The sequence below is a fragment of the Oncorhynchus keta genome, chromosome 15 (assembly GCF_023373465.1).
Source record: "Oncorhynchus keta strain PuntledgeMale-10-30-2019 chromosome 15, Oket_V2, whole genome shotgun sequence".
Lineage (NCBI taxonomy): Eukaryota > Metazoa > Chordata > Actinopteri > Salmoniformes > Salmonidae > Oncorhynchus > Oncorhynchus keta.
This window is the reverse complement of record NC_068435.1, coordinates 16,787,644-16,815,142: the sequence shown is the minus strand read 5'-3', so window position 1 is coordinate 16,815,142 and position 27,499 is coordinate 16,787,644. Positions and strand designations below refer to the sequence as shown.

The 27,499-nt window shown below is 43.2% G+C and overlaps 2 protein-coding genes across 9 annotated transcripts; both read right to left on the bottom strand.

The window, feature by feature from the left end:
- Positions 1 to 1,718: 1,718 nt before the first annotated feature.
- On the bottom strand, positions 1,719 to 14,175 carry LOC118394517 (segment polarity protein dishevelled homolog DVL-3-like). The gene is made up of 15 exons (XM_035787750.2): positions 13,580 to 14,175; positions 11,236 to 11,305; positions 9,101 to 9,222; positions 6,639 to 6,751; positions 6,212 to 6,344; positions 6,007 to 6,097; positions 5,845 to 5,914; positions 5,518 to 5,657; positions 5,216 to 5,292; positions 4,585 to 4,652; positions 4,336 to 4,485; positions 3,919 to 4,050; positions 3,566 to 3,733; positions 3,238 to 3,459; positions 1,719 to 2,887 (listed from the first exon to the last, which is right to left on the bottom strand). Exons 1-15 carry the CDS (start codon positions 13,738 to 13,740, stop codon positions 2,517 to 2,519), a joined length of 2,088 nt encoding a protein of 695 aa, XP_035643643.1. The 5' UTR covers positions 13,741 to 14,175; the 3' UTR covers positions 1,719 to 2,516.
- Positions 14,176 to 19,725: 5,550 nt separating this feature from the next.
- On the bottom strand, positions 19,726 to 27,253 carry LOC118395187 (piggyBac transposable element-derived protein 4-like). 8 transcript variants are annotated; one of them, XM_052463505.1, is made up of 6 exons: positions 25,407 to 27,253; positions 25,175 to 25,253; positions 24,411 to 24,569; positions 23,959 to 24,064; positions 22,886 to 23,117; positions 19,726 to 22,373 (listed from the first exon to the last, which is right to left on the bottom strand). In XM_052463505.1, the coding sequence occupies exon 6, from the start codon at positions 22,325 to 22,327 to the stop codon at positions 20,198 to 20,200; it is 2,130 nt and encodes a 709-aa protein (XP_052319465.1). In that variant the 5' UTR covers positions 22,328 to 22,373; positions 22,886 to 23,117; positions 23,959 to 24,064; positions 24,411 to 24,569; positions 25,175 to 25,253; positions 25,407 to 27,253; the 3' UTR covers positions 19,726 to 20,197. The 8 variants fall into 8 exon arrangements, with proteins under 8 accessions (XP_052319465.1, XP_052319460.1, XP_052319464.1 ...); XM_052463500.1 differs by lacking the exons at positions 22,886 to 23,117; positions 23,959 to 24,064 and adding an exon at positions 24,767 to 24,861; XM_052463504.1 differs by lacking the exon at positions 23,959 to 24,064.
- Between the last annotated feature and the right edge of the window lie 246 nt (positions 27,254 to 27,499).

The following is a 27,499-nucleotide window of genomic DNA, read 5'->3' as shown; positions in this document are numbered from 1 at the left end:
CTGGAAAAGGATAGCAAAATCAATATTGTTTCCAGGACATTCAATTGTATCCCTACATAATATAAGGATTCCACATTAGTTCCATATATGAATGTGTAAGATGGCACCGGAGAAGAAGGCAGCCGATAGTGCCCCCAGCCGATAGTATTTTTTTGTTTGTTTATTTGCCATTTCTATTGCACTTCACACTGCCCTTTCCCACCTGGACAAAAGGAACACCTATGTGAGAATGCTATTCATTGACTACAGCTCAGCGTGTAACACCATAGTGTCCTCAAAGCTCATCAATAAGCTAAGGACCCTGGGACTAAACACCTCCCTCTGCAACTAGATCCTGAACTTCCTGACTGGCTGCCCCCAGCTGGTAAGTGTAGGTAACAACACATCTGCCACGCTGATCCTCAACACATGGTCCCTCAGGGGTGCGTGCTCAGTCCCCTCCTGTACTTCCTGTTCACTCATGACTGCACGGCCAGGCATGACTCCAACACCATCATTAAGTTTGCAGATGGCACAACAGTGATAGGCCTGACCACCAACAACGATGAGACAGCCTATAGGGAGGTGGTCAAAGACCTGGCCGTGTGGTGCCAGGACAACAACCTCTCTCAATGTGATCAAGACAAAGGAGATGATTGTGGACTACGGGGAAAAGAGGACAGAGCACACCCCCATTCTCATCTACGGGGCTGCAGTGGAGCAGGTTGAGAGCTTCAAGTTCCTTGGTGTCCACATCACCAACAAACTACCATAGTCCAAACAAACTAAACCAGTCGTAAAGAGGGCACAACAAAACCTATTCCCCCTCAGGAGACTGAAAAGATTTGGCATGGGTCCTCAGATCCTCAAAAGGTTCTACAGCTGTACCATCGAGAGCATCCTGACTGGTTGCATCACTGCCTGGTAAGGCAACTGCTCGGCCTCCGACCGCAAGGCACTACAGAGGGTAGTGCGAACGGCCCAGTACATCACTGGAGCCTAGCTTCCTTCCATCCAGGACCTCTATACCAGGCGGTGTCAGAGGAGGCCCTAAAAATTGTCAAAGACCCAGACAGTTCTCTCTGCTACCGCATGGCAAGCGGTACTGGAGCACCAAGTCTAGGTCCAAGAGGCTTCTAAACAGCTTCTACCCCAAGCCATAAGACTCCTGAACATCTAGGCAAATGGCTACCCAGACTATTTGCAGTGCCCCCCCTCACCCCCTCTTTACACCACTGCTTCTCTCTGTTGTCATCTACACATAGTCACTTTAATAACACTACCTACATGTACATATTACCTTAACTAACCAGTGCCCCCACACATGGACTCTGTATCAGTACCCCCCTGTATAGTCTCGCTATTGTTATTTTACTGCTGCTCTTTAATTACTTGTTACTTTTATTCTTAACCTTATTTTTTATTTTTTTGAAACTGCATTGTTGGTTTAGGGCTCGTAAGTAAGCATTTCATTGTAAGGCCTGTTGTATTCGGCACATGACTAATATAATTTGATTTGATGCTACAGCAGTTCTACCAACTTCATCTCAAAATATGTATCCTGGAACTGAATGATCAAGTCATGCTCCCTTATCATTTTCCCTTCATAAAGTGTCATATCCAGACATTTACATTTGAAAGCTTTTTGATGCAGTGGATCAACCAGTCAAAAGGAAGCGTAAACACACACACAAATAATGTCCTTCCACAGGTTTCTTGACACACACACAAAAAACACATTAGTCATAAAACTATATTTATAAATAAAAACACATTTCTCAATAAAAGAGTAGTGAGAGTTGGTAAGAAAACCTTTTCTCTCCACTGTACATTATCGCAAGACAGAGACACAAATATACCTCTGATTAACAGACAAATGTACTTTAACAATGAGTCTAAACTGGAAGCTCATGTTTAGTTTTGCAAAAGAAACTACATGTATCTGCAACCAGATATGATAAACAAGAGAACAGAGTCTCTTGTACTACATTTTCATAGTCAAACAGAGTCATACAAATAAAAGTCCATTTAAGATTAGTGTTAATTTTCTATTTCTTTCACTTTGCAAACATAAATCGGTTGTTAAGGGACCATTTTAGGTGAAAGAAAGTAAGTAGGGAGGGAGGAAGCTTTTTTAACCTTTGTCTCTGATGGACTGGGGTTGGGGGGGGGACAGAGGACGTGCAGATAAGGAGAGGAAAGACAGAAAACAACAAATTAAAAACATCCATGTAGAAAAGCGCAGAGTCATCCTCAGCTTTTTCCCCGGCCTCCCTCCCGGTCACGACCCAAACACAACTCGCCTCACAGGGAGGAAACTGACGGGGGGTTTCTTCACTGAAGAAAGTAGAGCAGAAGAGCAAGAGGACATTTCCAGCAGGGTTGGGCTCAATTACATTTTAATTCCGCCAATTCAAAAAGGAAATGGAATTGACCCCAACAATGATTTCCTAGAGACCTCCTCCTCCTGTCTGTCCCTCTCAGCACTAAACGATTCGTATTCACCATTTTGTGGTGTGCCTATGACATGACCTGCATCACATGACATCGACAAAGAACTCGCCAGAGTTGCCGACGGCTATGCGCAAGGACTGGCGGGAGCCAGTGAGCTCTGGGGCAGCGTTGGCCAGCTCTCGGCCTGGGGGTGCTCCAGGGGCAGCTGTGGCCAGGTGGAGGGGCTGAGGGGGCAGGCCTGGGGGGGCATAGACCAAGCCAGGGCCGTAGGACAGCGAGTGGGCGCTTCGATGGCTGTAGGAACTGCGGGTGCTGCGCTCGCTAGGGGCCACAGAGCGCTCACTGGGGGCCCGATGGCTCCTGATCTCTGACTCGCTGCCACTACCACCCGACTTGTTGGAGCCCCCGGCGCCGCCTCTGCCCTCGGGCTTACTGCAGTTGGAGCCGCTGCTGCCTGGAGTCAGGGGAGGAAAACAAACAAAGTGTGTGAACATCCAACTATTTGTCCTTCATACATGACTGCAAATGTTTTATATGATTGACCGTGTGTAAGTTCTGGCTTTGCTGCGTGCATCACTTAGATAAATTAATTTGGATATATATACATTAGAGCAACACTCCTGTATAATCTTAAAATCTCCTTGAGGTTTTTCTATATAATTTATTTACGCTGTGAACACAAGTCAGTCCTGGTAGTGTTGATTCATTGTCCTAGGCTGTAGTGTTGGTTAACTGAAACTAGTTCCCCATCTCTCTGTGTCTGGGTTTGACTGAATTCTGCTGGTGAGACCCAGCTTTCCTCACCGTCGCTGTGCTGGCTGCCAGCGCTGCCCGCCCCTACCCCCGGGAAGCCCTGGGGCAGGTCGGGTTGGGGCTGGGGGTTGTAGGGGTGGGCGATGGGGAACTGGTAGGGCAGGGCCATGGGCCAGGGGGCCGCCCCAGGGTGGGGCAGAGGGTGCAGGGTGTCCTGGTCCGACGCCCCTCCACTGGAGCCGTCGTGGTCTTGCAGAGACAAGTGGGCCATGTCTGAGAGAGAGAGAGAGAGAGAGAGGTCAAGAACATAAATTTTGTAGTTTTGGACTAGGGGTTGTTTTCAAACTAAGAAATATGAGGATCTACTGAAAACACTCACTGCCACAGAGGTCTCCGAAGATGTAGTAACACTGCTCGGAGAAGGTGATCTTGTTGACGGTGTGGCGGATGTAGCTGGCCTTGAGCAGGTTACTGGCGTACTTCCTGGCTTCCCTGCGGTCCGAGAAGCCCTCCACGTGATGGAAGAGCCAGTCCACGACATCTGAGCCTGGGAAGACACACACAATGAGTCTCGACACAAACATACACATTCAATGGCAATTAACCTGCAAAAAAGAAAGTAAGAACACAGGGAATTTAGAAAGAATTTAGACTAAATGAGAAAGTGAAAAACCGGAGAACAGGAAGAGACAGAGGGGTAGATAGAGAGGGAGAGGAAGAGAGTGAGTGTACCTATAAAGGCATTGGCGATGGTGATTTTTAGCCACATCCTGTCTCGCACCTCCAGGCCCGACTCCGGGGAAGCCATGGCCTTGGCAACGGTTGCCATGTCGCTGTGGATGGACAAGTGGAAATCGTCGAAGCCTGTGAGGAGCAAATGGGAGGTGTGGGTTACTGGGTTTAGCCAGGGTAGTTACCATGGCTTACAGGTTTAGAATGGGACAGTGGGACTCTTTAGTTAGGATGCAGATTTTCCCCAGTATGACAGTTGTGGGTTCGTTTCAAAGATTAGTAGAACTTAAAAAGGCATTACATTAGGATCTTGTTCACATACCAGACTGTTGATTGCTTCATGATGCAATAAAAACAAGAGGTATTTTAGAGTGTTTCCATGAGTTTTGATGGAACCCAGGTGTATGTGTGACTCACGCTCAGTCTCAGGGATGGAGCTGCTGATGGAGGAGCTGGTGGAGGTGACCGTGGTCATCGAGGGGCTCATGCCATAGGCAGGGTACACCCCCGTCATCGCTGCAGTGTGGGACACCCACGCAGCAGGGTCAATGGGCCGGATCGGCTCACCTGGTGGGAGAAAAAGGGGGTTTGACGGACATAGTACACAGATATCACATATTTTGAGTTGTGTGTTGCATGAGGAAGACACAGCAGGAGAATACTCACTTCTTGGCAGAGCAAAGCAGCTCCGGGGGTTGGGGTCCCAGCACTTAGCCACAGTCAGAGTGATGGGACTGTAAACAGAGTTCACACACACTTAACACAGAGCTGGCTAGGCACACTACACACATATAGTGGGGCAAAAAAATATTTAGTCAGGCACCAATTGTGCAAGTTCTCCCACTTAAAAAGATGAGAGAGGCCTGTAATGTTCATCATAGGTACACTTCAACTATGACAGACAAAATGAGAGAAAAAAATCCAGAAAATCACACTGTAGGATTTTTAATGAATTTATTTACGAATCATGTTGGAAAATAAGTATTTGGTCAATAACAAGTTTCTCAATACTTTGTTATATAACCTTTTTTGGCAATGACAGAGGTCAAACTTTTTAAGTGGGAGAACTTGCACAATTGGTGGCTGACTAAATACTTTTTTGCCACACTGTATAAGGCAAAGCTGCTAAACTTACACCTGTCTTTTTACAGACCGAATACAATACCAAAGAAAGTGAAAGTATAAAATACAACATTCTTTCTATGTCCTAAGACTGTGGTTGCAACTTGTGTGTGTTTGTAAATGTGCTTGTGAAAGAACACAGGTGTGTGTGTGTGTGTGTGTGAGAGAGAATCACCCTGGCTTGTGTACGATGTCCCTCAGCACTCGAACCGCATCGTCGTTGTTCATATTCTCAAAGTTGATGTCGTTCACCTGTTAGGAGTGAGGAGACGATGTCTGATCTGGTTGGTACGCATTAGGTTTCACCGTAGGAAATTATAGAAAAACAAGCATTTCTTATTGGACATATTCAGGTAGTGCCACCCTGTTTCAGTCCATTTAATGCATCATGAACTCAACCCTGAATACAACTAACTACTTGATCACCCTGCTCCAATGTTGAATGGGGGCCACACATTTCTGGAGTCACAGACACACCTGCAGCAGCATGTCTCCGGGCTCAATGCGTCCGTCTGCAGCCACAGCCCCTCCTTTCATGATGGAGCCGATGTAGATGCCTCCGTCTCCCCTCTCATTGCTTTGCCCCACGATGCTGATGCCCAGGAAGTTATACTTCTCTACAAGATAGAAATATAGAGGAGGCACATTGAGACAGTGTAGGATTTCTACTTCATATTTGTAGTTAATTAGTTAATAATCCAGTTTGTCAAAAAACACTTTGAGAACTACGAACAGAGAGGACTATCCAAAGTTTTATTACAATTTATCAGGAAAAGTGAGAAACACAGCAACAGAAATACTTACCCATGTTCAGTGTAACAGTGATGATGTTCAGAGACATGGTGGAGTCTGTGATGCTGCTGAAAGATGAAGACTACAAAGAAGGAGCGGGAGACAAAGAAGCGTGACGAAAGACGTAAGGTCATTTACATATCAAAATAGTGTGTGCGTGTCCGCCCATCTCACCCTTTCCATGTTGGACGTTTTGGGTTTCCGCCGGCGCCGGCGGTGTCGCCTCATCAGGCGAGAGGAGCTCTGCTCTGTGGAACTGCTGAAGCTGGGAGGAGAAAGCCCAAAAGGGTCACAGTATACATAAGGCAAAGGTTCCCACTGGAAGGAGGCAAGTGGAGGTTAGACAAACGTTGCATGACGGTTAGGTGGAGGGCCTCACCGGCTGGTGGCGTCGTCGTCCTCAGAGTCAAAGCAGCTGGTGGACTCCAGCTCACTGCTCATGAAGGACGAGCAGCTGTCATATTGGCTCAGCTCAGCCCCTCGGCCCACTCGCGAGTAACCGTTCCTCCCACCTGCAGGGGGCGACACGGCACTCAGCGAAAGGCCTCACGCTATAGGCCCAGGCCCTAGGAACGTCATGTAGTTTGGGTAACTATAAAGCTGGATCAGTTAAAATGGTGGTAATAGCTTCCCACTGCCCCTTGATAGGTGCATAATCCACCAAGCTTATCCAAAAACTGTCATTTGTCACATCATCCACTAGGAAGTGGACAGTAGAGTTAAGAGAGTATGTCAAAGAAGAATGGAAGAGAGATGCTGAGTGAGTGACTAAAGAGAGGAGTGGAGGGGACAGACTGCTCTCAGACCAGGCTGGTGAGTGGGTTTCCGGCGCGGTCGCTCCCTCTCTCTCCTCTGGGACACCATTGAGCCCGTCTCAGTCTCGTTGTCCAACGAGTCTCGTCCACCTGTGGCCTTCCCACTGCAGTGCGACATGGTGAAACGGATGGAGAAAGGGATGAGGGAGGGGGGAGAAATTGAGAGCGGGTCAGAGGGGAAGAGAGAAAAGAGTGGCGTGTCACAAAAGTAATAATTATTCCATTGAGCAAGAAGTTGTGCTCACGGTTGTCATGGTTTTTAGGCAGATGTTAGAAGCACAAAAACATTATTTGTAAATTCACCCTGGCAATCTACACCGACTTCAGAGCTGGTTTGATAGAGCTAGTGCACAGAATAATTTAGGAAATGACAAACGCCATAAACTTGGTTGTTATGGCAGGCTTAAGTAAACATTGGCAAAACATATATTTGTGGCCAGTAAGCACGTTTCTATCCACAGTTTATGTGAGTAAAGTCATACCGTATTTTAAAGAAAAATCACAACAGCTATGATGGAAACAGGAAGTTCCGGTAAAAATTGTACATGCCATCAGGTAATTTGTTCGTTCGACATGGTGGGGTCTTTTTGTGTCTGTAAAATAATTATGCGAGAAATGGAGGTGGAAACACCTTTATGCACCATCATATCAAAGTAGACTTGGAAGTCAAGCGATTATATGGTGTTCTTTCATTGTGTCGGGAAGCTAGTAGGTTTTGCAGTTAGCGTTGGGCCAGTAACCGAAAGGTTGCTGGATCAAATCCCTGAGCTGACAAGGTAAAAATCTGCCGTTCAGCCCCTGAACAAGGAAGTTAACCCACTGTTCCCCGGTAGGCCGTCATTGTAAATAAGAATTTGTTCTCAACTGTTAAACAATAATATATATTTAATATATTTAATTGCCACCTTTAGCCAGTTTGCTTGGGCGCTTGACTGCCTTTGTTCCGAGTGTTCTAAACCTCACAATGTCCACCTCGGTCACTCTGACCACACCAAGAACGAAACGCTGTGAATTTATGAATGGGGCCCAGAGTGCACACTTACAAACACACCCTAAGACATATACAGAGTCTTGGAGAGAGACAAAAACACACTTATTCACAAGCACACTCTTCTCTTACACACACACAACCAAAAAAATAACAGTCAAATAGATGTGCTGTCATGACTGTACTGTGATGATCCAGATGGGTCGGATCAGCTTTGCATTGGGTGACTTCAACCAAACCCTCTCTCACCTACACAGGGGGGAGGAGGGAACTGGTGTGTGTGTGTGTGGGGGGGGGTTGACAGCTCATACCCTGCTGTAAATCAAGGATTAGAACTTTCAGCTGTCTCCCTCTCCAAATTCACACAGGAGTGTACCTTTGTTTCACAGAGGTTCTCTCGACAAAACTCTAAAACATCCTAGAGAAAATACTGGAACATCTCTAACATAAAACGTGGGGGATGGTCAGAGGCGATCTAAAGAATAATAATAATGTCATTTTGGTTGTCATTTTGTGACGTCATTAAATATTGTTATAAAGGAAATACTGTAACTTGGAAAGTCTACATACTACATGTACAAAGTGTCCATCCTCTACATTGTGTATGAAATAGGACAAACAGAGTGTTTTTGTTAAGAGAGGGATGTGATCTTAGAAACTATGAGGAAATTATTTCTATAACTTGTACAAGTGAGAAGTCACCACCTCCTTGAGTGAGGTCAGAGATCGTGTCAGCCGCAAGAACCGCCCCTTTTGAACGAACCATCTAAAAAAGGTGGGTTAAGAATTAACATACGAGACCAGAGAGGCGTTGAGCTGCAGCACACCTTCCAAAGTGGTTCGAACTCTGAAATCTCAACAAGGTAGTCACCTCCCGGACGATCACTGGTACGGCTGATTAGCTATCCTAAGTATCTAGAAAAGTTAACTTATGTGGGAGCATTCTACTACTCTTCTCAAATCACCGTATTCTATTACCATCATCACCAATGGTAACCATCGACACGGCTGGCTAGCCTATCTTTCTCCATCTCCTTTGTAACAAGCCGCCATATTGAGTCAGTCCACTAGGGACCCGTTTCTAATGTATTAAGTGTATATGTTTATCCTGTAGTTAGCTAGTAAATAAATAATTAAACTAACTTGTGTAGTACTGAATCATAAGGCTGGGTTTTTTGCAGATGCAGGAGGGTACGACTGTTCAGAATGATGATATGAGGTTATGATTAATCCGTTGACTGTTTATGGAGGTGATAGCTAAAGACCTTAAGAGTATAATTCGGGACATGGTAACTTTCGTGGTGCCCAAATTCCTAATGAGTTAATTGTTACATGATTACTTTAAAAATAGAGTAACAAATAAACATAGTTGATTAGATAAATAACAGTCATCAGAATAATGAAAGTAAAGTCACAACAGTACATTGCGCACACATCTGAACAGGCACACACACACACAACTAACTGGTAGGATGGTGGTCTGGAGTCCCCGATGCCCCCTGTCCTCTCCAGGGGGGGTGGCGGCAGCTCCAACAAACTCTCAACCACTGAGCCCCCGTCTGAGTGAGCACCGTCCCCTGACACCAGCTGAGGACAGAGACCAACGATGAGACCCCAACAATCATGCACCCTCAAATTATTTGCATTCACTGTACAGCTATTTTTAGAAATGCGTTTTACAGCAAACCAGGCCTGTAGCCCCAAAGACCAAGCAGAGAGGCGACAAACAGACATACACTGGAAAATAATTACTAATAATTTGTAGACTGAAAATTGACTGCAAAAAGCCCAAACATATGTTTGACTAAAACAATCATTTCAAACCATGCTTACATTTGTATACAATCACGTGGGAATACTTGGGAACAGATTTCTTAAATTAATATAATTTGGAGCGGATTTCCTGGTGTTTGTACAGTCTTATTTCCAACAAGGGGGTCAGAAAACTTGGGGGGCCAAATTAAACCACCCGGGGGTGTCAGTTGGGGAACCCTACACTAGTTGTTAATGTCTCCAAAACTAATTTCTCAGTACACACACCATTTCCTTCTTAAACAAACCACCCTTTCACTCCTCACTTTCTTTTGCCACTCTCTGTGATTTAATCTTCTCATTAGGTGCAGTGAAGTTCTTTATTTGAGAGTGATGTCTATGATCCTGTGATTTCAGTTTGTCTTAATCAGAACTCAATTGAGAAAAAGAGGACAAGCAAGGAGGTGCAGAAAAACATCCCAGTCATGAAGACACACACTGGTCTGTGTGTACTGAGAATGTATGAGTTGGAGACAAACAACAAGTGTGTATGCGGAAGACAGCTAAAAAGATTGACGAGAAGTAAAGAGAATGAGAAACAGCGCGTGTGTGTGTAATTAGGGCCGGGACGATACCAGTATTGAGATATTTTTTTCAAAGGCAAAAATGAAAACACGAAGCAGATTAAACGGTTTGGTCTTTTAAATCCCCTGCTCTATGTATACTTAACAAAAATCTTAAAACGCAACATTGAACAATTTCAACGATTTTACTGAGTTACAGCTCATAAGAAAATCAGTCAATTTAAATACACATTTTAGGCCCTAATCTATGGAATTTACATGACTGGGCAGGCATAGGTCCATCCATTTGGGAGCCAGGAACACACACTGGAGAGCCTGGCCCAGCCAATTAAAACAAGTTTCCTCAGTTTCATCAATTGTACGAGTGGCTGGTCTCAGAATATCCCACAGGTGAAAATGTTGAGAGTCTTCACTGAAAGTAGATTGCATGTCTTAAAAATAAAACTTTTTAATTATATTTTATTAAGAAGCCTGGTGTGAAGATCCTGGGTTGGCGTGGTTACATGTGGGCTGCAGTTGCGAGGCCAATTGGGCATAGTGACAAATTCTCTAAAGGAATGTTGGAGGCAGCTTATGGTAGAGAAATAAACATTCAATTTTCTGGCAACAGCTATGGTGGACATTCCTGCAGTCAGCATGCCCATTGCACGCTCGTTCAAAATTGAGACATTGTGAAACTGCAATTTTAGAATGGCCTTTTACTGTCCCCAGCATAAGGTGCACCTGTGTAATGATCATGCTGTTTAATCAGCTTCTTGATATGCCATTCCTGTCAGGTGCATGGATTATCTTGGCAAAGGAGAAATGCTCACTAATAGGGATGTACCGGTATACAAATGTGCAAACAAAATTTGAGAGAAATAAGCTTCCTGTGTGTATGGAACATTTCTGGGATCTTTTATTTCAGCTCATGAAACCAACACTTTACAAGTTGAGTTTCTAGTTTTGTTCAGTATAATATTGTGTGCTATAGCTAGAAAAAATAAATAGATATGACCCTGGAAGACAACATAATGTTGTTTGTTTCCAACATTAGGGCTGTTTTCTTAAGTTAATTATGCTTTGTGTTGTTTCATTGCCACAATACTAATGAGTATCGCAATACTGGTATCGTCCCGGCCCTAGTAATAATGATATTATCAAACAAATGAGTGAGGCTCCTCCCCAGAGACAGAGTGATGTTCGGAGTCAATAGCAGCCACAACAGATGGGTGTCATTGACAAACACTTAAGACAAAGGTGGTGTGTGTGTGTGTGTGCTTACCCAAGATACCACACGACCATTAAAACAAGGGAGTTTGGCATTGTCATCAGATATCTCTTCTTTCACCACCCTGCGAGGAAAAGAGAGAACAACATTTACTCAACATTTACAGCAATATTCTAAAATGGATCCAAAAAATAAACATCTCATAAATCTACACAAACACAATACCTCATAATGACAAAACAAAAACTGTTAGTACTTTGTTGAAGCACCTTTAGCAGCCTCGAGGCTTCTTGGGTATGACACTACAAGCTTGGCACAACCTGTATTTGGAGAGTTTCTCCCATTCTTCTCTGCAGATCCTCTCAAGCTCTGTCAGGTTAGATGGGGAGCGTCGCTGCACAGCTATTTTCAGATCTCTCCAGAGATGTTCGATCGGGTTCAAGTCCAGGCTCTGGCTGGTCCACTCAAGGATATTCAGAGACTTGACCCGAAGCCACTCCTGCTTTCTCTTGGCTGTGTGCTTAGGGTAGAGACAACAGGTCATTGTCCTGTTGGAAAGGGAACCTTTACCCCAGTCTGAGGTCGTGAGTGGAGCAGGATTTCATCAAGGATCTCTATGTACTTTGCTCCGTTGATCTTTCCCTCGACCCGTTCTCCCATTTCGTGCCACTGAAAAACAACCCCACAGTATGCTTCACAGTAGGGATGGTATTGGCCAGGTGATGAGGGGTGCTTGGCATTCAGGCCAAAGAGTTCAATCTTGGTTTCATCAGACCAGAAAATCTTGTTTATCATGGTCAGAGTCCTTTAGGTGCTTTTAGGCAAATTCCAAGCGGGCTGTCATGTGCATTCTACTGAGGAGTGACTTCCGTCTGGCCACTCTACCATTAAGGCCTGATTGGTGGAGTGCTGCAGAGATGGTTGTCCTTCTGGAAGACTCTCCCATCTCCACAGAGGAACCCTGGAACTCTGTCAGAGTGGCCATTGGGGTCCTTCAACACTTCAGAAATGTTTTGGTAACCTTCCCCATATCTGTGCATCAACACAATCCTGTCTTGGGGCTCTGTGGACAATTCCTTTGACCTCATGGCTTGGTTTTTGCTCTGACATGCACTGTCAACTGTGGGACCTTATATAGACAGGTGTGTGCTTTTCCAACTCATATTCTATCAATTTAAATTACCACAGGTGGACTCTCAATCAAGTTGTAGAAACATCTCAAGGATGATCAATAGAAACAGGATGCACCTGAGCTCAATTTCAAGTCTTATAGCAAAGGGTCTGAATACTTATGCAAATAAGGTATTTATGTTTATATCATTTTTATTTTTTGGCAAACATGTCTAAAAACCTGTTTTGTATTTGTCATTATGGGGTATTGTGTGTAGATTGATTAGGACATTTTTTAGAATAAGGCTGTAGTGTAACAAAATGTGGAAAAGCTCAAGGGGTCTGAACACTTTCCCAATGCACTGCATCTCAGTGGTGCATTCAGTCCCATTGCAGACCGGTTTGAGATCAAATACATAACCTGTCCTGACTCTCAATCTGAAGAGTTGGACTTCTACCAGGAGCTCAATCTGGCAAAGCCCTTTGGGAGTTCCCCACCGTCCGGATAGACAGTTAGACCTAAGCCATTCTCTATAAAACAGGCCATTGAGGTGTTTCACTTTTTTAAAACATTTTACTCAACGAAAGTATTCAACACTGATGTTACCCATTTCTGACATGCACTGTATTTTGAAACATCCAAACGCTCTGAAGGAACACAATATCTATCCAAATCACCGTACTGATAAGTTTAAGGCCATTTTCAGTGATTAATGGGACATGGAATAATTTCCTTTACCATTTCACACGCAAAGGGCTGGCTTGTAAACTTGCCAGTGAACAACAGCGCATTCCCGAGTAAGTGACCGAACGTAATGTCCAACCATCCAGTCTACTGCATCCCTTTTTTTGACAACAACAGCAGGAGGAGAGAAGAGACCATTAACCTGGTCTGTTGGCCTTCTCCCTGATGTTAGCCACTTCACTTTACTGGCTATTAAACAACCGATAGGTAACTAGATAGCCCACCTCTCTCAATTATCCATACTTGAATCTTGTGCAATAGGAAAATTGACAATGTTGCCAAGTTTCATAAATAATTTGAACGTTAGTTAGCTCAAATATATAACGGTTACAATAGCTAGCTAACTAACGTTAACTGTGTAATAATATTTTTTTTAAAGCGACGAATAACGTTAAAACAAAGGAATAACAAACTCAAGCCATGATTACCATGAAAACGTTGATTAGCTAACGTTAGCCAACCCGTTTTGACCAATTCTAATTTAATTGTGAAATAATAGTTAACGTTCCCGTAACAGACTGTTTAGATGCTAATAATGCTCACCCAAAATCGTCATCCATAGATTTGAAGAAGAACTTGTAGTTCGGTTTCTTCAGAACATTTTTGAAGTCTGCAAGTGTGACCCTGTCCGCGGGCACTGCCAATTTGACCAGGTAAGGTGTTTCCTGGTCGTCGAGGTGATATATGACTTTGGTCTCCCCCATTGTGGGCTGCTGGGGCGAGGCAGGCAGGGTACATCAAGCCGCGGTCCTGGAAGGCTCCCTTTCGGGCCTCGGCTCCCCGCGGTGCTGCGGTGATTCCCCCGGCTTTCTGGCCAGCCGGCTGGCTACCAGTTGTTATTTTGAATCCTTTTAACTCGCTACTGTAGCAACCTAACGTTAGCTAGTATTAGCTAGCTATTTAGAAGCACCTTGCTCCACAAAGGTTCAGCCAGACGAAGACTTTTATGTACCCGGATATTATGTTACCAATTTGAAAGGGCGCAACCTTCCAAATGTATCTACATTCCAATCTTGACTAAATGTGAATTTAGGCAGTCGTTGTTCACGCTAGCTGGCAGTTACTTTGTTGAATAAACACGAAGAATCCTTCCTCCTGAGTTCAGAATGCAGTCTACAACAAACAACCACCAACCCTAAAATAAACGTGCTCCCTCTACCGGAGAGGAGGAAAGAAAAATAATCGTAATGGTTTTTCAAGGAATAACCTTACTTCGGGATTTTGGCAATGAAACCCGTTTTCTACTTCCCCAGAGTCCATAAACGAATGTATAAATGTTTATGTCTCTGCAAGTTAGAGGTAGTTTCGCGAGTCAATGCTAAATTGTATGTAGCTACACCACAGATAGAACAATGTCGAGACAGATATGTCACTGGATGTATAAATGTGTAGCATAAATTTGGAGGAAACCCACTGGCCAGCAGTGGGAGAAGATGGAAAGAGATGGATTTTGGCCGATATTCTGAACATTTTATCATTGAGGAAACATTTGATCTCAAAACAGCTTTCTGTTCCCAAAACTATAATGTGTTATGAACAGAGTGGACTAAGTGTTGTAGACTTTACCCTTTGCAAAATACTTATAAAATCACGTTGTTTAGGAGTGCAAAGGCAAATTTAGTTATTCCACACGCTCACTTCATAGAGGAGTTGTTCCCTAACGGAAATACGCAGATTATGCTAGAACGGGCCACTAGGATCTTGGGCTTGGCTCTTTTATTTAACTAGGCTTTAACTGACTTTAACTAAGTCAGTTAAGAACAAATTGTTATTTACAATGACAGCCTATCCTGGCCAAACCCTAACCCGCTCTATGGGACTACCGTCCGACATTTCCTCATCTCCCACCGCTTCTAATGTGACTATCCCTGTTGCTTCTCCCTCTTTTTCCCCTGCCCCGCTACAAAGTTTATCCCTGCAGGCAGTCACTGAGTCCGAGGTGCTAAAGGAGCTCCTTAAACTTGACCCCAAAAAAACATCTGGGCCTTTTTTTCTTTACTCCTTTCCCCCAATGTCCTGGTATCCAATTGGTAGTTACAGTCTTGTCTCATCGCTGCAACTACCGTACGGACTCAGGAGAGGCGAAGGTCGAGAGCCGTGTGTCCTCTGAAACACAACCCAGCCAAGCCAAGCCGCTTCTTGACACAATGCACACTTAACCCGGAAGCCAGACGCACCAATGTGTCGGAGGAAACACCGTACACCTGGTGACTGTGTCAGCGTGCACTGCGCCCGGCCCGCCACAGGAGTCACTAGTGCACGATGGGACAAGGACATCCCTGCTGGCCAAACTCTCCCCTAACCCGGACGATGCTGGTTGATGCTTATTTATTAAACCCTCTTAGGCCTCACTCCCTCCTATTTGAGATATCTACTGCAGCCCTCATCATCCACATACAACACCCGTTCTGCCAGTCACATTCTGTTAAAGGTCCCCAAAGCACACACATCCCTGGGTCGCTCCTCTTTTTAGTTCGCTGCAGCTAGCGACTGGAACGAGCTGCAAACACTCCAACTGTACAGTTTTATCTCAATCTCTTCATTCAAAGACTCAATCATGGACGCTCTTACTGACAGTTGTGGCTGATTTGCATGATGTATTGTTGTCTCTACCTTCTTGCCCTTTGTGCTGTTGTCTGTGCCCAATAATGTTTGTACCATGTTGTGATGCTACCATGCTATGTTGTTGTCTTAGGTCTCTTCTTTATGTAGTGTTGTCTCTCTTGTCGTGATGTGTGTTTTGTCCTATATTAATATTTTAAACTGTATTTTTACTCCCAGGTCCCGTCCCCACCGGAGGCCTTATGCCTTCTGGTAGGCCGTCACTGGAAATAAGAATTTGTTAACTGACTTACCTACTAGTTAAATAAAGGTTCAATTATTGTTTACATCGGCAAGGACTAGGGCGTTTAAAAAAATAAAGAGAATATAGCTATAAGCACAGGCAAAATCCTGGAGGAAAACATGGTTGTTTGCTTTCCAACAGACACTGGGAGACAAATTCACCTTTCAGCAGGACAATAACCTAAAACACAAGGCCAAATATACACAGGAGTTGCTTACCAAGACGACATTGAATGTTCCTTAGTTTTGACTTAAATCGTCTTGAAAATATTTGGTAAGACATGAAAATATCTGTATAACAATGATCAACAACCAACTTGACAGACCTTGAAGAATGCAAATATTGTGCAATCCAGGTGTGCAAAACTCTTAGTGCCCGATTCCGACAGAGGAATGACATCTTATGCACCCCTTTCCTACACACTTCTCAGTATTTAGTATATTGACTTACCTTATGAAGGTGCGTAATGGGCTTCGCAAGTGTGTTTCCCTTGCGTGTGCTGAATAAAATGTAATTCAACTGCTGAAAACCCACCTTGCTGGCCAACAGAATTTCTCATGTTTATTACATTTATCTTCAGCCATCCCTTTAAATACAGTGTACCTTCAATTAGAATTTTGTTGAAAGATTAGAATATATTGAGAGAACGGGTTCAGAAAATAGACATCAATGAAAGAAAGCCATCCAGTTATATGCATATTCATCTCCGTGTTAATACCAACTGTTAAATTTAAAAAATAACAATATTATTTTGGCACATTTTAGGGTTAGGAAAGTATATCCAAAAAATAAAGGGAACACTAAAATAACACATCCTAGATCTGAATGAATGAAATATTCTTATTAAATACTTTTTTCTTTACATAGTTGAATGTGCTGACAACAAAATCACACAAACATTATCAATGGAAATCAAATGTATCAACCCATGGAGGTCTGGATTTGGAGTCACACTCAAAATTAAAGTGGAAAACCACACTACATGCTGATCCAACTTTGATGTAATGTCCTTAAAACAAGTCAAAATGAGGTTCAGTAGTGTGTGTGGCCTCCACGTGCCTGTATGACCTCCCTACAACGCCTGGGCATGCTCCTGATGAGATGGTGGATGATCTCCTGAGGGATCTCCTCCCAAACCTGGACTAAAGTATCTGCCAACTTCTGGACAGTCTGTGGTGCAACGTGGCGTTGGTGGATGGAGCGAGACATGTTGTCCCAGACGTGCTCAATTGGATTCAGGTCTGGGGAACGGGTGGGTCAGTCCATAGCATCAATGCCTTCCTCTTGCAGGAACTGCTGACACACTCCAGCCACATGAGGTCTAGCATTGTCTTGCATTAGGAGGAACCCAGGGCCAACCACACCAGCATATGGTCTCACAAGGGGTCTGAGGATCTCATCTCGGTACCTAATGGCAGTCAGGCTACCTCTGGCGAGCACATGGAGGGCTGTGCGGCCCCCCAAAGTAATGCCACCCCACACCATGACTGACCCACCGCCAAACCAATTATGCTAGAGGATGTTGCAGGCAGCAGAACGTTCTCCACGGCGTCTCCAGACTCTGTCACGTCTGTCATGTGCTCAGTGTGAACCTGCTTTCATCTGTAAGTGGCGAATTTGCCAATCTTGGTGTTTTCTGGCAAATGTCAAACGTCCTGCACGGTGTTGGGCTGTAAGCACAACCCCCACCTGTGGACGTCGGGCCCTCATACCACCCTCATGGAGTCTGTTTCTGACCGTTTGAGCAGACACATGCACATTTGTGGCCTGCTGGAGGTCATTTTGCAGGGCTCTGGCAGTGCTCCTCCTTGCACAAAGGCGGAGGTAGCGGTACTGCTGCTAGGTTGTTGCCCTCCTACGGCCTCCTCCATGTCTCCTGATGTACTGGCCTGTCTCCTGGTAGCGCCTCCATGCTCTGGACACTACGCTGACAGACACAGCAAACCTTCTTGCCACAGCTCGCATTGATGTGTCATCCTGGATGAGCTGCACTACCTGAGCCACTTGTGTGGGTTGTAGACTCCGTCTCATGCTACCACTAGAGTGAAAGCACCGCCAGCATTCAAAAGTGACCAAAACATCAGCCAGGAAGAATAGGAACTGAGAAGTGGTCTGTGGTCACCCCCTGCAGAACCACTCCTTTATTGGGGGTGTCTTGCTAATTGCCTATAATTTCTACCTGCTGTCTATTCCATTTGCACAACAGCATGTGAAATTTATTGTCAATCAGTGTTGCTTCCTAAGTGGACAGTTTGATTTCACAGAAGTGTGATTGACTTGGAGTTACATTGTGTTGTTTAAGTGTTCCCTTTATTGTTTTGAGCAGTGTATATGAATCATTTTAAAAAATGTATGCACAAAAATACAGATTAATCAAAAATACAGTGGTTTAATTCATTCTGAAAATTGCCACATTGTTATTTAACCCACGGTGATGTTGGAAGATTAGTGTACATATAATTATAATAGGGAGAATAATTTACAATAATAGTTTACAATAATAATTTACTATACCCTCTATTGCCTGCACTAACCATGGAACTGTGGGATGACACAGTCAAAGTGTTGTGCCATGGGTCAGGATGACGCTCTGCTCCATAAATACTATGTATTATTTTAATGTTAGAAACTGTTACTAATGACCCTCAGCAACAACCACATGGCCGTGACAGCATTTACAGAGGAAATTAAGCAAGTTAGGCTATACCAACTGAAGGGAACTAACAGTAAATTGGCAGTTAAATGTGTTATTAGGCCTACTGACAGTCGATACTGATAGTGGCTAATATTTAACACAATAGAAATAGGAAACAGAGAAAGCTGGGGTAGCATATAATTAAGACATTTGAGAGTGCCCATTGCTGTAAGTTAAAAGGCCATACAATTGAAATTCTGCGTAATGCCACAGCATTTCATAAAGTTCACTGTGGGAAAGTTGATATGCTTCAGTTTGCTGCCATATTACTGGTTTCACACCTGTCTCCACCAATTACAATATAAAATAGATCTAAAACACAATTTAGATTTACAATTCCTTTATCCAAACAGATGACTCATTAACCTAACTCTTATCGTTATAAATTACAGTATATGGAGAATGCTGTAATTTCTATCGGAAAAATAAAGTTGATGCTTTTTCCACTTGAAACCGGCAGATTTGCTCAACATGGTTTCCTCTTGCTTAAAGGTGGTGGAATTATGAGGGAATTAAGTCAAGGTCAGAATACGGCGTATCTATTGACACCTCCGCCACACCTTCATTTATTTGATCTCCACCAAGAACGAATAGCAAGTGAATAGCGTGCTATTCTCGTGCTTAAATTCAAGGTAGGAATACGCATAGAGAAAAGTGCATAAAAATTATATAACATTCCATTTACGCACCCATAACTCGGGTAGGAATCAGGGCCTTTGAGACTTACCCAGAAAGACTCACAGGTGTAACCGCTGCCAGAGGGGATTCTAACATGTATTGATTCAGGGGTGTGAATACGTATGTAAATTAGATATTTCTGTACTTAATTTTCAATTAATTTGCAAATATTTCAAAAAACATGTTTTCACTTTGCCATTATAGGTTAGTGTGTAGATGGATAAGATAAAAAAATATATATATTTAATTGATTTTGAATTCAGACAAAATGTGGAATAAGTGAAGGGGTATGAATAGTTTCTGAAGGCACTGTATATACCAACTTTGCACACAGGCTTGGGGCAATATTAATCTAATACTTTTTTCTATTACGTCCCCATGAACTTGCAAAATATTGCCAAGTTGAACAATACTCTTCTATTACCTATTTCAGAAAGCTTGTAGTCCAGGGAAAAAACATATTTGCATCAGTCTGCTCATTGTCTTTAATCATATTCCATATTTTGAAGCAGTTTCTGGCAAGACTAACTCAGAATAATCTAAATAATCATTGCACAAATGACACTTCATGTGTACAGTACATCTGTGAGAGATTTTAAGAGTGCTGGGATCATTCATGGGCACAAATATTAATAGAATAAACTAAAATAATAAAACAATACAAATAATAAGCCTAACCATAATAATAATCATTATCATCATCCCACTTGAGACCACTGGTATTATCAGGGGAACTGAAAAGTTGTGCCAGAGACATTCTATTGAGCCCTATGCCATCCTCAGAACCGGAAGCAGTTCCAGTCTTCTATCATACAGAGCGGCGCCTGACAGGACTCAGTGCCAGTTGGTCTTGCACGGACAACAGTTCTTCCTGCCCACGGTTTCCCTTTGAGAGATGCAATAGTGGTTTGATCATTAGTGCGCACAGGATAGCACAATAGTTTTACTTCCTGTTGTTCCTCAAGCCAAAATGGCATTTAATGAAACTCTGGGCCTGTTTTTGAGACTTGAACTCAATTTTTTTCCCTCCATATTCCATCCAAGGATGGGTAGGGTATGGGTTGTACTTTATATGCCTCTTGAAAACTTCTGCTACGAGATCCTTTTTATTCATGTGCCAAACTCTGAAGCAGTTTCTGTCTGGTATCATACAGAGTGCTACCTGACAGGACTCACACTGCCAGTTGGTCTGGCTTTCCTTGCACAGACAACATTTCTTCCTGCCGCCAGATTTTCTTTGAGAGGAGTCAACAGTGGTAGGATCAATTATGGGTACAGGGTAGCATGGTCGCTTCACTTCCACCAATTCCTTCTCTTCTTCTGGTTGTTCTTCTTCCTCCTCCTCCTCCTCTGAAGACTCTTCTTCAGCCTCCTCCTGCTTACCAATGTCAGCAAGCTGCAGGCACAGCTGCTCCCTGAACTGCTTGTGGGTCATTGGCTTTTTCTTCTTCATCTGGGCCATGTCCTTCTGCAGGAGGAAGCTGTTCACCACAGCAATGTCTATAAAGTGGAAGAAGAAGGTCTTGTACCACTTCATGGTTTTGTGGGCCACACTGTAGCATTTGATAAGGGAATCAGACAGGTCCACACCCCCCATATACTTGTTGTACGGCTTGATTGCCTCTGGGACGGGTATGCACTGTGTTGTCCAGGATCCATTTTTGCTCCGTTTCCTGATTTGGACCTGCTCCCCTGCGAATGCCTTATGAATGGTGGTACACATGGTGACTGGTTGTGCGCCCATCCACTTGGTGAAGAGCAGCTCCCCATCACGGAGCCAGCGGATGGTTCCCTTCTCTGCTCGAGCAGGCATGCTGTTCTCTCGGATGCCCACACGGATTTCACGTATGGTTCCGCATGCTCCCAATTTCTTTTTGTACAGGTCACGGAAGAAAGTTGTGCTGGTGAAGAAGTTATCAACATAAATGTGGTATCCTGTGCCCAAGTAAGGCACCTTCAACAGGTTCATGGCAACATCATAGCTCTCCCCTTTGCCTGAAGCAGATGGGTTTTTGGTCATAAAGACATTGAAGTCACAGGTGTAGCCATTTCTTGAATCTGCTAAAACATACAGCTTGAATCCATACCTGTAGGACTTGGATTTAATGTATTGTTTGAGGCTGTGGCGGGCCTTGGAGTGCACCATGCGCTCATCAATGGAAAGGTTCTGGAATGGGTGGTAGAAGGCTCTGCATGCATCCAAAATCTGGTCTTTTAGAGGTTTGATTCTCATGAGCCGATCATAGTCCGCAGTCCCCTTCTTCTTGTCGTTTTCCTCATCCTCTGCTGGGTCACTCATGTGCAGTGAATAGGTGATTGCCCGAAATCTTGTCATAGTCATGACTGTACAACAAAAAGGAAGGCAATATATTCTGTTTCGATTCCAGTAGTCTGATACAGTGTGTACATTCAGCAGACCCATATAGATTACAATGCTGAGGTATTTGTACATTTCCTCCACAGATACAGGTTTCCATGGTTCTTTGATTCCATGTTCTTGTCTTCTCTTGGCATTCTTGTTGGTGTTTGAGCAGAGAGTATCAACAACGTCATTACTGAAGAAGAGCTGGAAGAGCTCTAGAACAGTGTAGTTCTTTGAAGTGTCTAGCTGGGGTCCAGGAGTCCTAGCTGGTTCGAAAGGTAACCATTTATGCTCTTGGTCTGGTTCATCCTCAGTCCTCCACTTCCTCTCTGACCCACTGAAAAGAGGTGTGGCTGCATGAGCTCTGTTTTTGGATTTGGCAGGGCTGGGTGTCCAGGGGGGAGAGGATGGAGGCCTGGCCTTCCTTTGCGGTGCTGCTTTGGGGCTAGAGGTGAGTTTTGTTCTTTTTGAAGCCCTGCTCTCAATTACTTCTGTATCAGGGGGAAGGTCTTCTCCATCTTCCTCACTTGACTCTGAAGCTTCGATCTTAGGGCGAGAGGAGATGCCCCTTACCCTGAGCCGTGTCATAATTGGAGGAGAGTCATCTCCCCCTCTAGTCTCTGTAACTTCTGTCCCATCTGGAGGGTATTCACCCTCCACTATAGTTTCTGTAACTTCTGTTCCATTGGGAGGGGATTCTTCCCCCTCCATAGCCTCTGAAGGTTCCGTCAGATAAGGAAGGTCTTCATTCTCATCTCTGAAAAACAATTAATAAAATAATAGAATATGTTTTAGGTGGTGCCATACATATAAACAGCATCATTGTGACAATCTGGTTTCTATCAACTTACTTAGAGAAAGGTTGGGTTTGTTGATAAAATTCCATATTTATGCAAATAATACTGAATGGAGAGCTTGACAGTCCATAAGGCCAATATGATAGATTTTCTAACCCGTTTAATATTGTTTGTTTACAAATACATTTTATACAGTTTAACTAAGCCCATGAGACATTAGTGTTATTTTTCAATAATCAATAGGTATACACTACCAGTCAAGAGTTTTAGAACACCTACTCAAGGGTTTTTCTTTATTGTTTACATTGTAGAATAATAGTAAATACATCAAAACTATGAAATAACACATATGGAATCATGCAGTAATCAAACAAAAAAAGTGTTAAACAAATATTTTAGATTCTTCAAAGTAGCCACCCTTTGTCTTGATGACAGCTTTGCACTCTCTTGATATTCTCTCAACCAGCTTCACCTGGAATGCTTTTCCAAAGGTCTTGGAGTTCCCACATATGCTGAGCACTTGTTGGCTGCTTATCCTTCACTCTGCGGTCCAACTCATCCCAAACCATCTCAATTTGGTTGAAGTCGGGGGATTGTGGAGGCCAGGTCATCTGGAGGCCAGGTCATCTGATGCAGCACTCCATCAATCTCCTTCTTGGTAAAAATAGCCCCTACATAGCCTGGAGGTGTGTTGGGTCATTGTCCTGTTGAAAAATAAACCAGATGGGATGGCGTATTACTGCAGAATACTGTGGTAGCCGTGCTGGGTTAAGTGTGCCTTGAATTCTAAATAAATCACAGACAGTGTCACCAGTAAAGCACCCCACACCATCACACCTCCTCTATGCTTTACGGTGGGAAATACACATGCAGAGATCATCCGTTCACCCACCCCGCGTCTCACAAAAACACAGCAGTTGGAACCAAAAATCTCCAATTTGGACTCTAGACCAAAGGGCAAATGTCCACCGGTCTAATGTCCATTGCTCTGGTTTCTTGGCCCAAGCAAGTCTCTTCTTATTATTGGTGTCCTTTGGTAGTGGTTTCTTTGCAGAAATTCGACCACGAACGCCTGATTCATGCAGTCTCCTCTGAACAGTTGATGTTGAGATGTGTCTGTTACTTGAACTCTGAAGCATTTATTTGGGCTACAATCTCAGGTAAAGTTAATTGCCGATTTCTGAGGCTGGTAACTCTAATGAACTTATACTCTGCAGCAGAGGTAACTCTGCATCTTCCTTTCCTCTGGCGGTCCTCATGAGAGCCAGTTTCATCATAGCGCTTGATGGTTTTTGAGACTGCACTTTAAGAAACTTTCAAAGTTCTTGAAATGTTCCATATTGACTGACCTTCATATGTCTTAAAGTAATGATGGACTGTCGTTTCTCTTTGCTTATTTATGCTGTTCTTTCCATAATATGGACTTGGTCTTTTACCAAATAGGGCAATATTCTGTATACCACCCCTACCTTGTCACAACACAACTGATCGGCTCAAACACATTAAGGAAAGAAATTCTACAAATTTACTTTTAACAAGGCACACCTGTTAATTGAAATGTATTCCTGGTGACTACCTCATGAAGTTGGTTGAGAGAATTCCAAGAGTGTGCAAAGCTGTCATCAAGGCAAAGGGTGGCTTGTTGAAGTATCTAAAATATATTTTGATTTGTTTTAACACTTTTTGGTTACTACATGATTCCATGTGTTATTTCATAGTTTTGACATCTTCACTATTATTCCACAATGTAGAAAAAAATTAAGAACAACCCTTGAATTAGTGGGTGTTCTAAAACTTTTGACTGGTAGTGTATATAATTAACAAACTATAAATATCACACTGGGTGTGGTAATTTCAATAAATAAAAATGCAAATGATTCAATATCAAAATGTGTAAAATGGGTGTTAGAACGTTAAAGATATTTAAGCAAACAATACTGAGTGGATGCTTAAATTAAAATGCTATCCACTCTGAATAATGTAATAGTTCAACTCACAGGTCCAAAAGTCGATCCAACTCCTCTTCAAAGATGGAATCTAGAAATGAATCGTTGCTGCCACATGCTTGAAATTCTCCATCAGAATTCATTTTTCCTGCTTCCTTTCCATTGTCATCTTGAACAACGCTGCTGTTCTCAGATTGCATTGCCTTCTTCCTGGAAGGTATTTCAGACAAAAACAATGGAAATTAATTCACACAATTTAAGTGGGAGCCCAAGACTGGAGCACAGAGAAAACAATTGATCATATGATGCATGTTCTCAACTCATTAACTGTGTGTGCCATATTTCTAAATGCCAGTAGATTGATCAACATCAAATGTGGAGAAGGGGAGCAAAGACTGGAGTCATACCAGATTTGTAGCTTGCAGCAATAGGAGTCAAGGTGCAGACAAAAATCACAAGAAAGTCAAGAAATATAGGTGTGACTCTTTCTCACAGGACCACCCTATGAAGGTTAAATGTAATGTATTTAATCAGCAAGGTATATTAAAATAGATCCATCTGCAATTAATAGTGAGGCTGTGACTCACTATCTTTCTTGCTGTTTTGTGCAATCGTTGATAAAAATGACCTTTTTCTGTTTGTGATAAATGACTTTCATAGATAGTAATGCAGAACCATTAATTTGCATTAGAACACATTTTTGCATTTTATGTGACGTAATGGTTTTACATGGTCATTTTTTTGGAATACGTGTTCTTTGGGAGAAGTATTTTAACATGATTGCAATTTATATTAAAGTACTTCAGGCATACTACCTCTTATCGCATTCAGAGAGGGAGCGTTAGTCCTGCACCTTCTCCAGCTCCATCTTTGCTGTTTGTCCACTGGTTCTGCCTGAAGCCAAAACACATGATCGCAGCCATTCTAACAAACCCATATGGTTCCACAGCAGCACTTGGGCCTTTCAGTTATATATGCTTAATATGTACGTGTCTAACAGGTTACATGACCCAAACACCATCCCAAATTCTTACTAGAGATACGCACCTCTGTTATTACCTCTCTCTTCCGCCGTTGCTCAACACAGAGTTCGCACAACAACGCAACCAAAAACAACATATAGCGTCAGCTAACAATTCTACTTCTTCTTTTTTGGTATTTTGACTGTCAGCAAACAGATGTAATAGGTACATGCCGCCACCTACTGTATTGCCTATGTATCAGCCTACTATTCGGAGGTATGAATTCATAGAAGACCGCAGTATGAGTCACAACACCCGTAAAACCTAGCGGTCAAACAAGGAAATTGTTCCAATGAGGACTATGTTTTGTGTAGATTTACCCTGGCGTGACGTTTTGATAACCAACTAAATCTCTCTATGACAAGGTGATTTATCAGTATATTCGCCTGAATTTACCCCGACAAAATGAAACGCTATTTAGACTATCATAAAGAACTACAAATGCCATGATGATCTGGACGAGACTGATGAATCGAGGTAAGAATCTCTGGATTAACTATCTAATGTTAGCTACATTTTGTAATTAATAAATTAGCTACATTTCTTTAAATTGGTAATTCTGTGAACTGCCTTGTGCAAGTTTTATATTGACACTATCTGTTAGGAAGGTGTCAGCTAGGGATGGCGGGCAGGAGCTCGCAGCGATTTATTGCATTATGTCTACTTTGATACTAATTAGCACTTTCGATTTGGAGAGTAAGTAGTGCCGAATATATGGATAAAAGTCACCTTGTCCGAGAGAGATTTACATGGTTATTGACGTCATGCCAGGGTAAGCTAAAAAAAAAACACAGCCCTTATTTGAATTGTTTCTAAAATTCCCTATGAGAACAACGAATGGTGGAAAAACGATTGGAACCATTTTGGTTCAAAACATCATGTAACTCTTCTGCAGTAAAATCTTGTACACCAAAGTACTTCTCTGCAGCTGCCACCACAACATCTATCCTCTGTGATTTATGTTCCGTTCCTGCGGTAAAATTGACAACCATGGCCATGAATGCCAAAAAAATACAAATCTTATTGAAGCACATGTTGTTTTATCACTCTCTATTGGCCTCGTCCTACTCTTAGAATCCCTCACCCTGGATCTATCTTCCTCTCTTCACTGCCTTAGCAGTCAAACACCTTCTGTACTACTCTGATCCGGGCAACCTCAAACAGCCTTTCTCTCACCGGACACCTCTGATCTCCAGCGCCAACTTACACATACAACTTTTTCCACTGATACTAAACATTCCTTTGTCTCATGTCCTCCTGCACACTTCTCACATCTAGGAATCTCTCTCCTACACACTGCTGCCACATGACCATAAGATTGACACTTAAAACACCATAATGGGTTCGGGAAAAAAGCTCTCACGGGATAACTGACACATCCTAAATTCACTTTATCTGGTAAAGACATACATCAAAATGTAGTAGTACAGACAGTGTATTGTCTGTTTTACCACGCTCTCCACCGGTCTGCGTCACACCAAACGGCGGGCGTCAAAGGCACCGGGAAACTTCTACTTCAGCTGACCTTCCTCTACACTTAACTTCACTCCAGTTATCACTCCTTTCAACAGCACCCTGGTCTGGAGAGGAAAGCAAGTCACAGTTCTTCTCCCCAATCGCGTGGTGGGGAGCGCACGCTCCTACTGGACAGCAGAAATGCAAAAAAAATCGACATGATTCCGCTTCAAGTCACTTTCACCGACCCAACATTCTCCAACCTTTTCTCCACATATGGATCTGCCAGATGTTGAAGATCCATTGTCTCCAGACATTTCACTCTCACTGGGCCAGAATAGCTCTTCCAAAGGTTCTGTGTGATCCATATGAACTCAAAACATGTTCCACTTTTCTCCTTTTTTTCCTGTACGCGGTCCATGCTGTCCCCCCCCCACACATCTTCCAGCGACCATACCGCCATCATCTTCTGCTTAATCAGATCTTCCAGAAGGCATGTGCATTCCACCATTCCATATTATTTACTTATATGTTCCACTTTTCAATTTTTTGTTGAACATTGCAGATTGAAATAACATGAATAGAGCCGATGTGATTCCTTATTCTATGTGTCAGAGAGGCATGTTTGTGCTACATAGCCTATTTCTATCTGAATGTTCCAAA

Bases quoted from the DNA above. Each gene is read 5' to 3' on its own strand.
- LOC118394517 (XM_035787750.2), bottom strand. From the start codon at position 13,740: ATGGGGGAGACCAAAGTCATATATCACCTCGACGACCAGGAAACACCT. The intron at 9,223-11,235 runs GTAAGCACACAC...CTCTGTCCTCAG, and splicing joins ATGGTCGTGTGGTATCTTGG to CTGGTGTCAGGGGACGGTGC. The intron at 6,752-9,100 runs GTTAGTTGTGTG...GTCGCACTGCAG, and splicing joins TCCAGACCACCATCCTACCA to TGGGAAGGCCACAGGTGGAC.
- LOC118395187 (XM_052463500.1), bottom strand. From the start codon at position 24,559: ATGCAATCTGAGAACAGCAGCGTTGTTCAAGATGACAATGGAAAGGAA. The intron at 22,374-24,410 runs GTGAGTTGAACT...ATTGTTTTTCAG, and splicing joins TTGGATCGACTTTTGGACCT to AGATGAGAATGAAGACCTTC.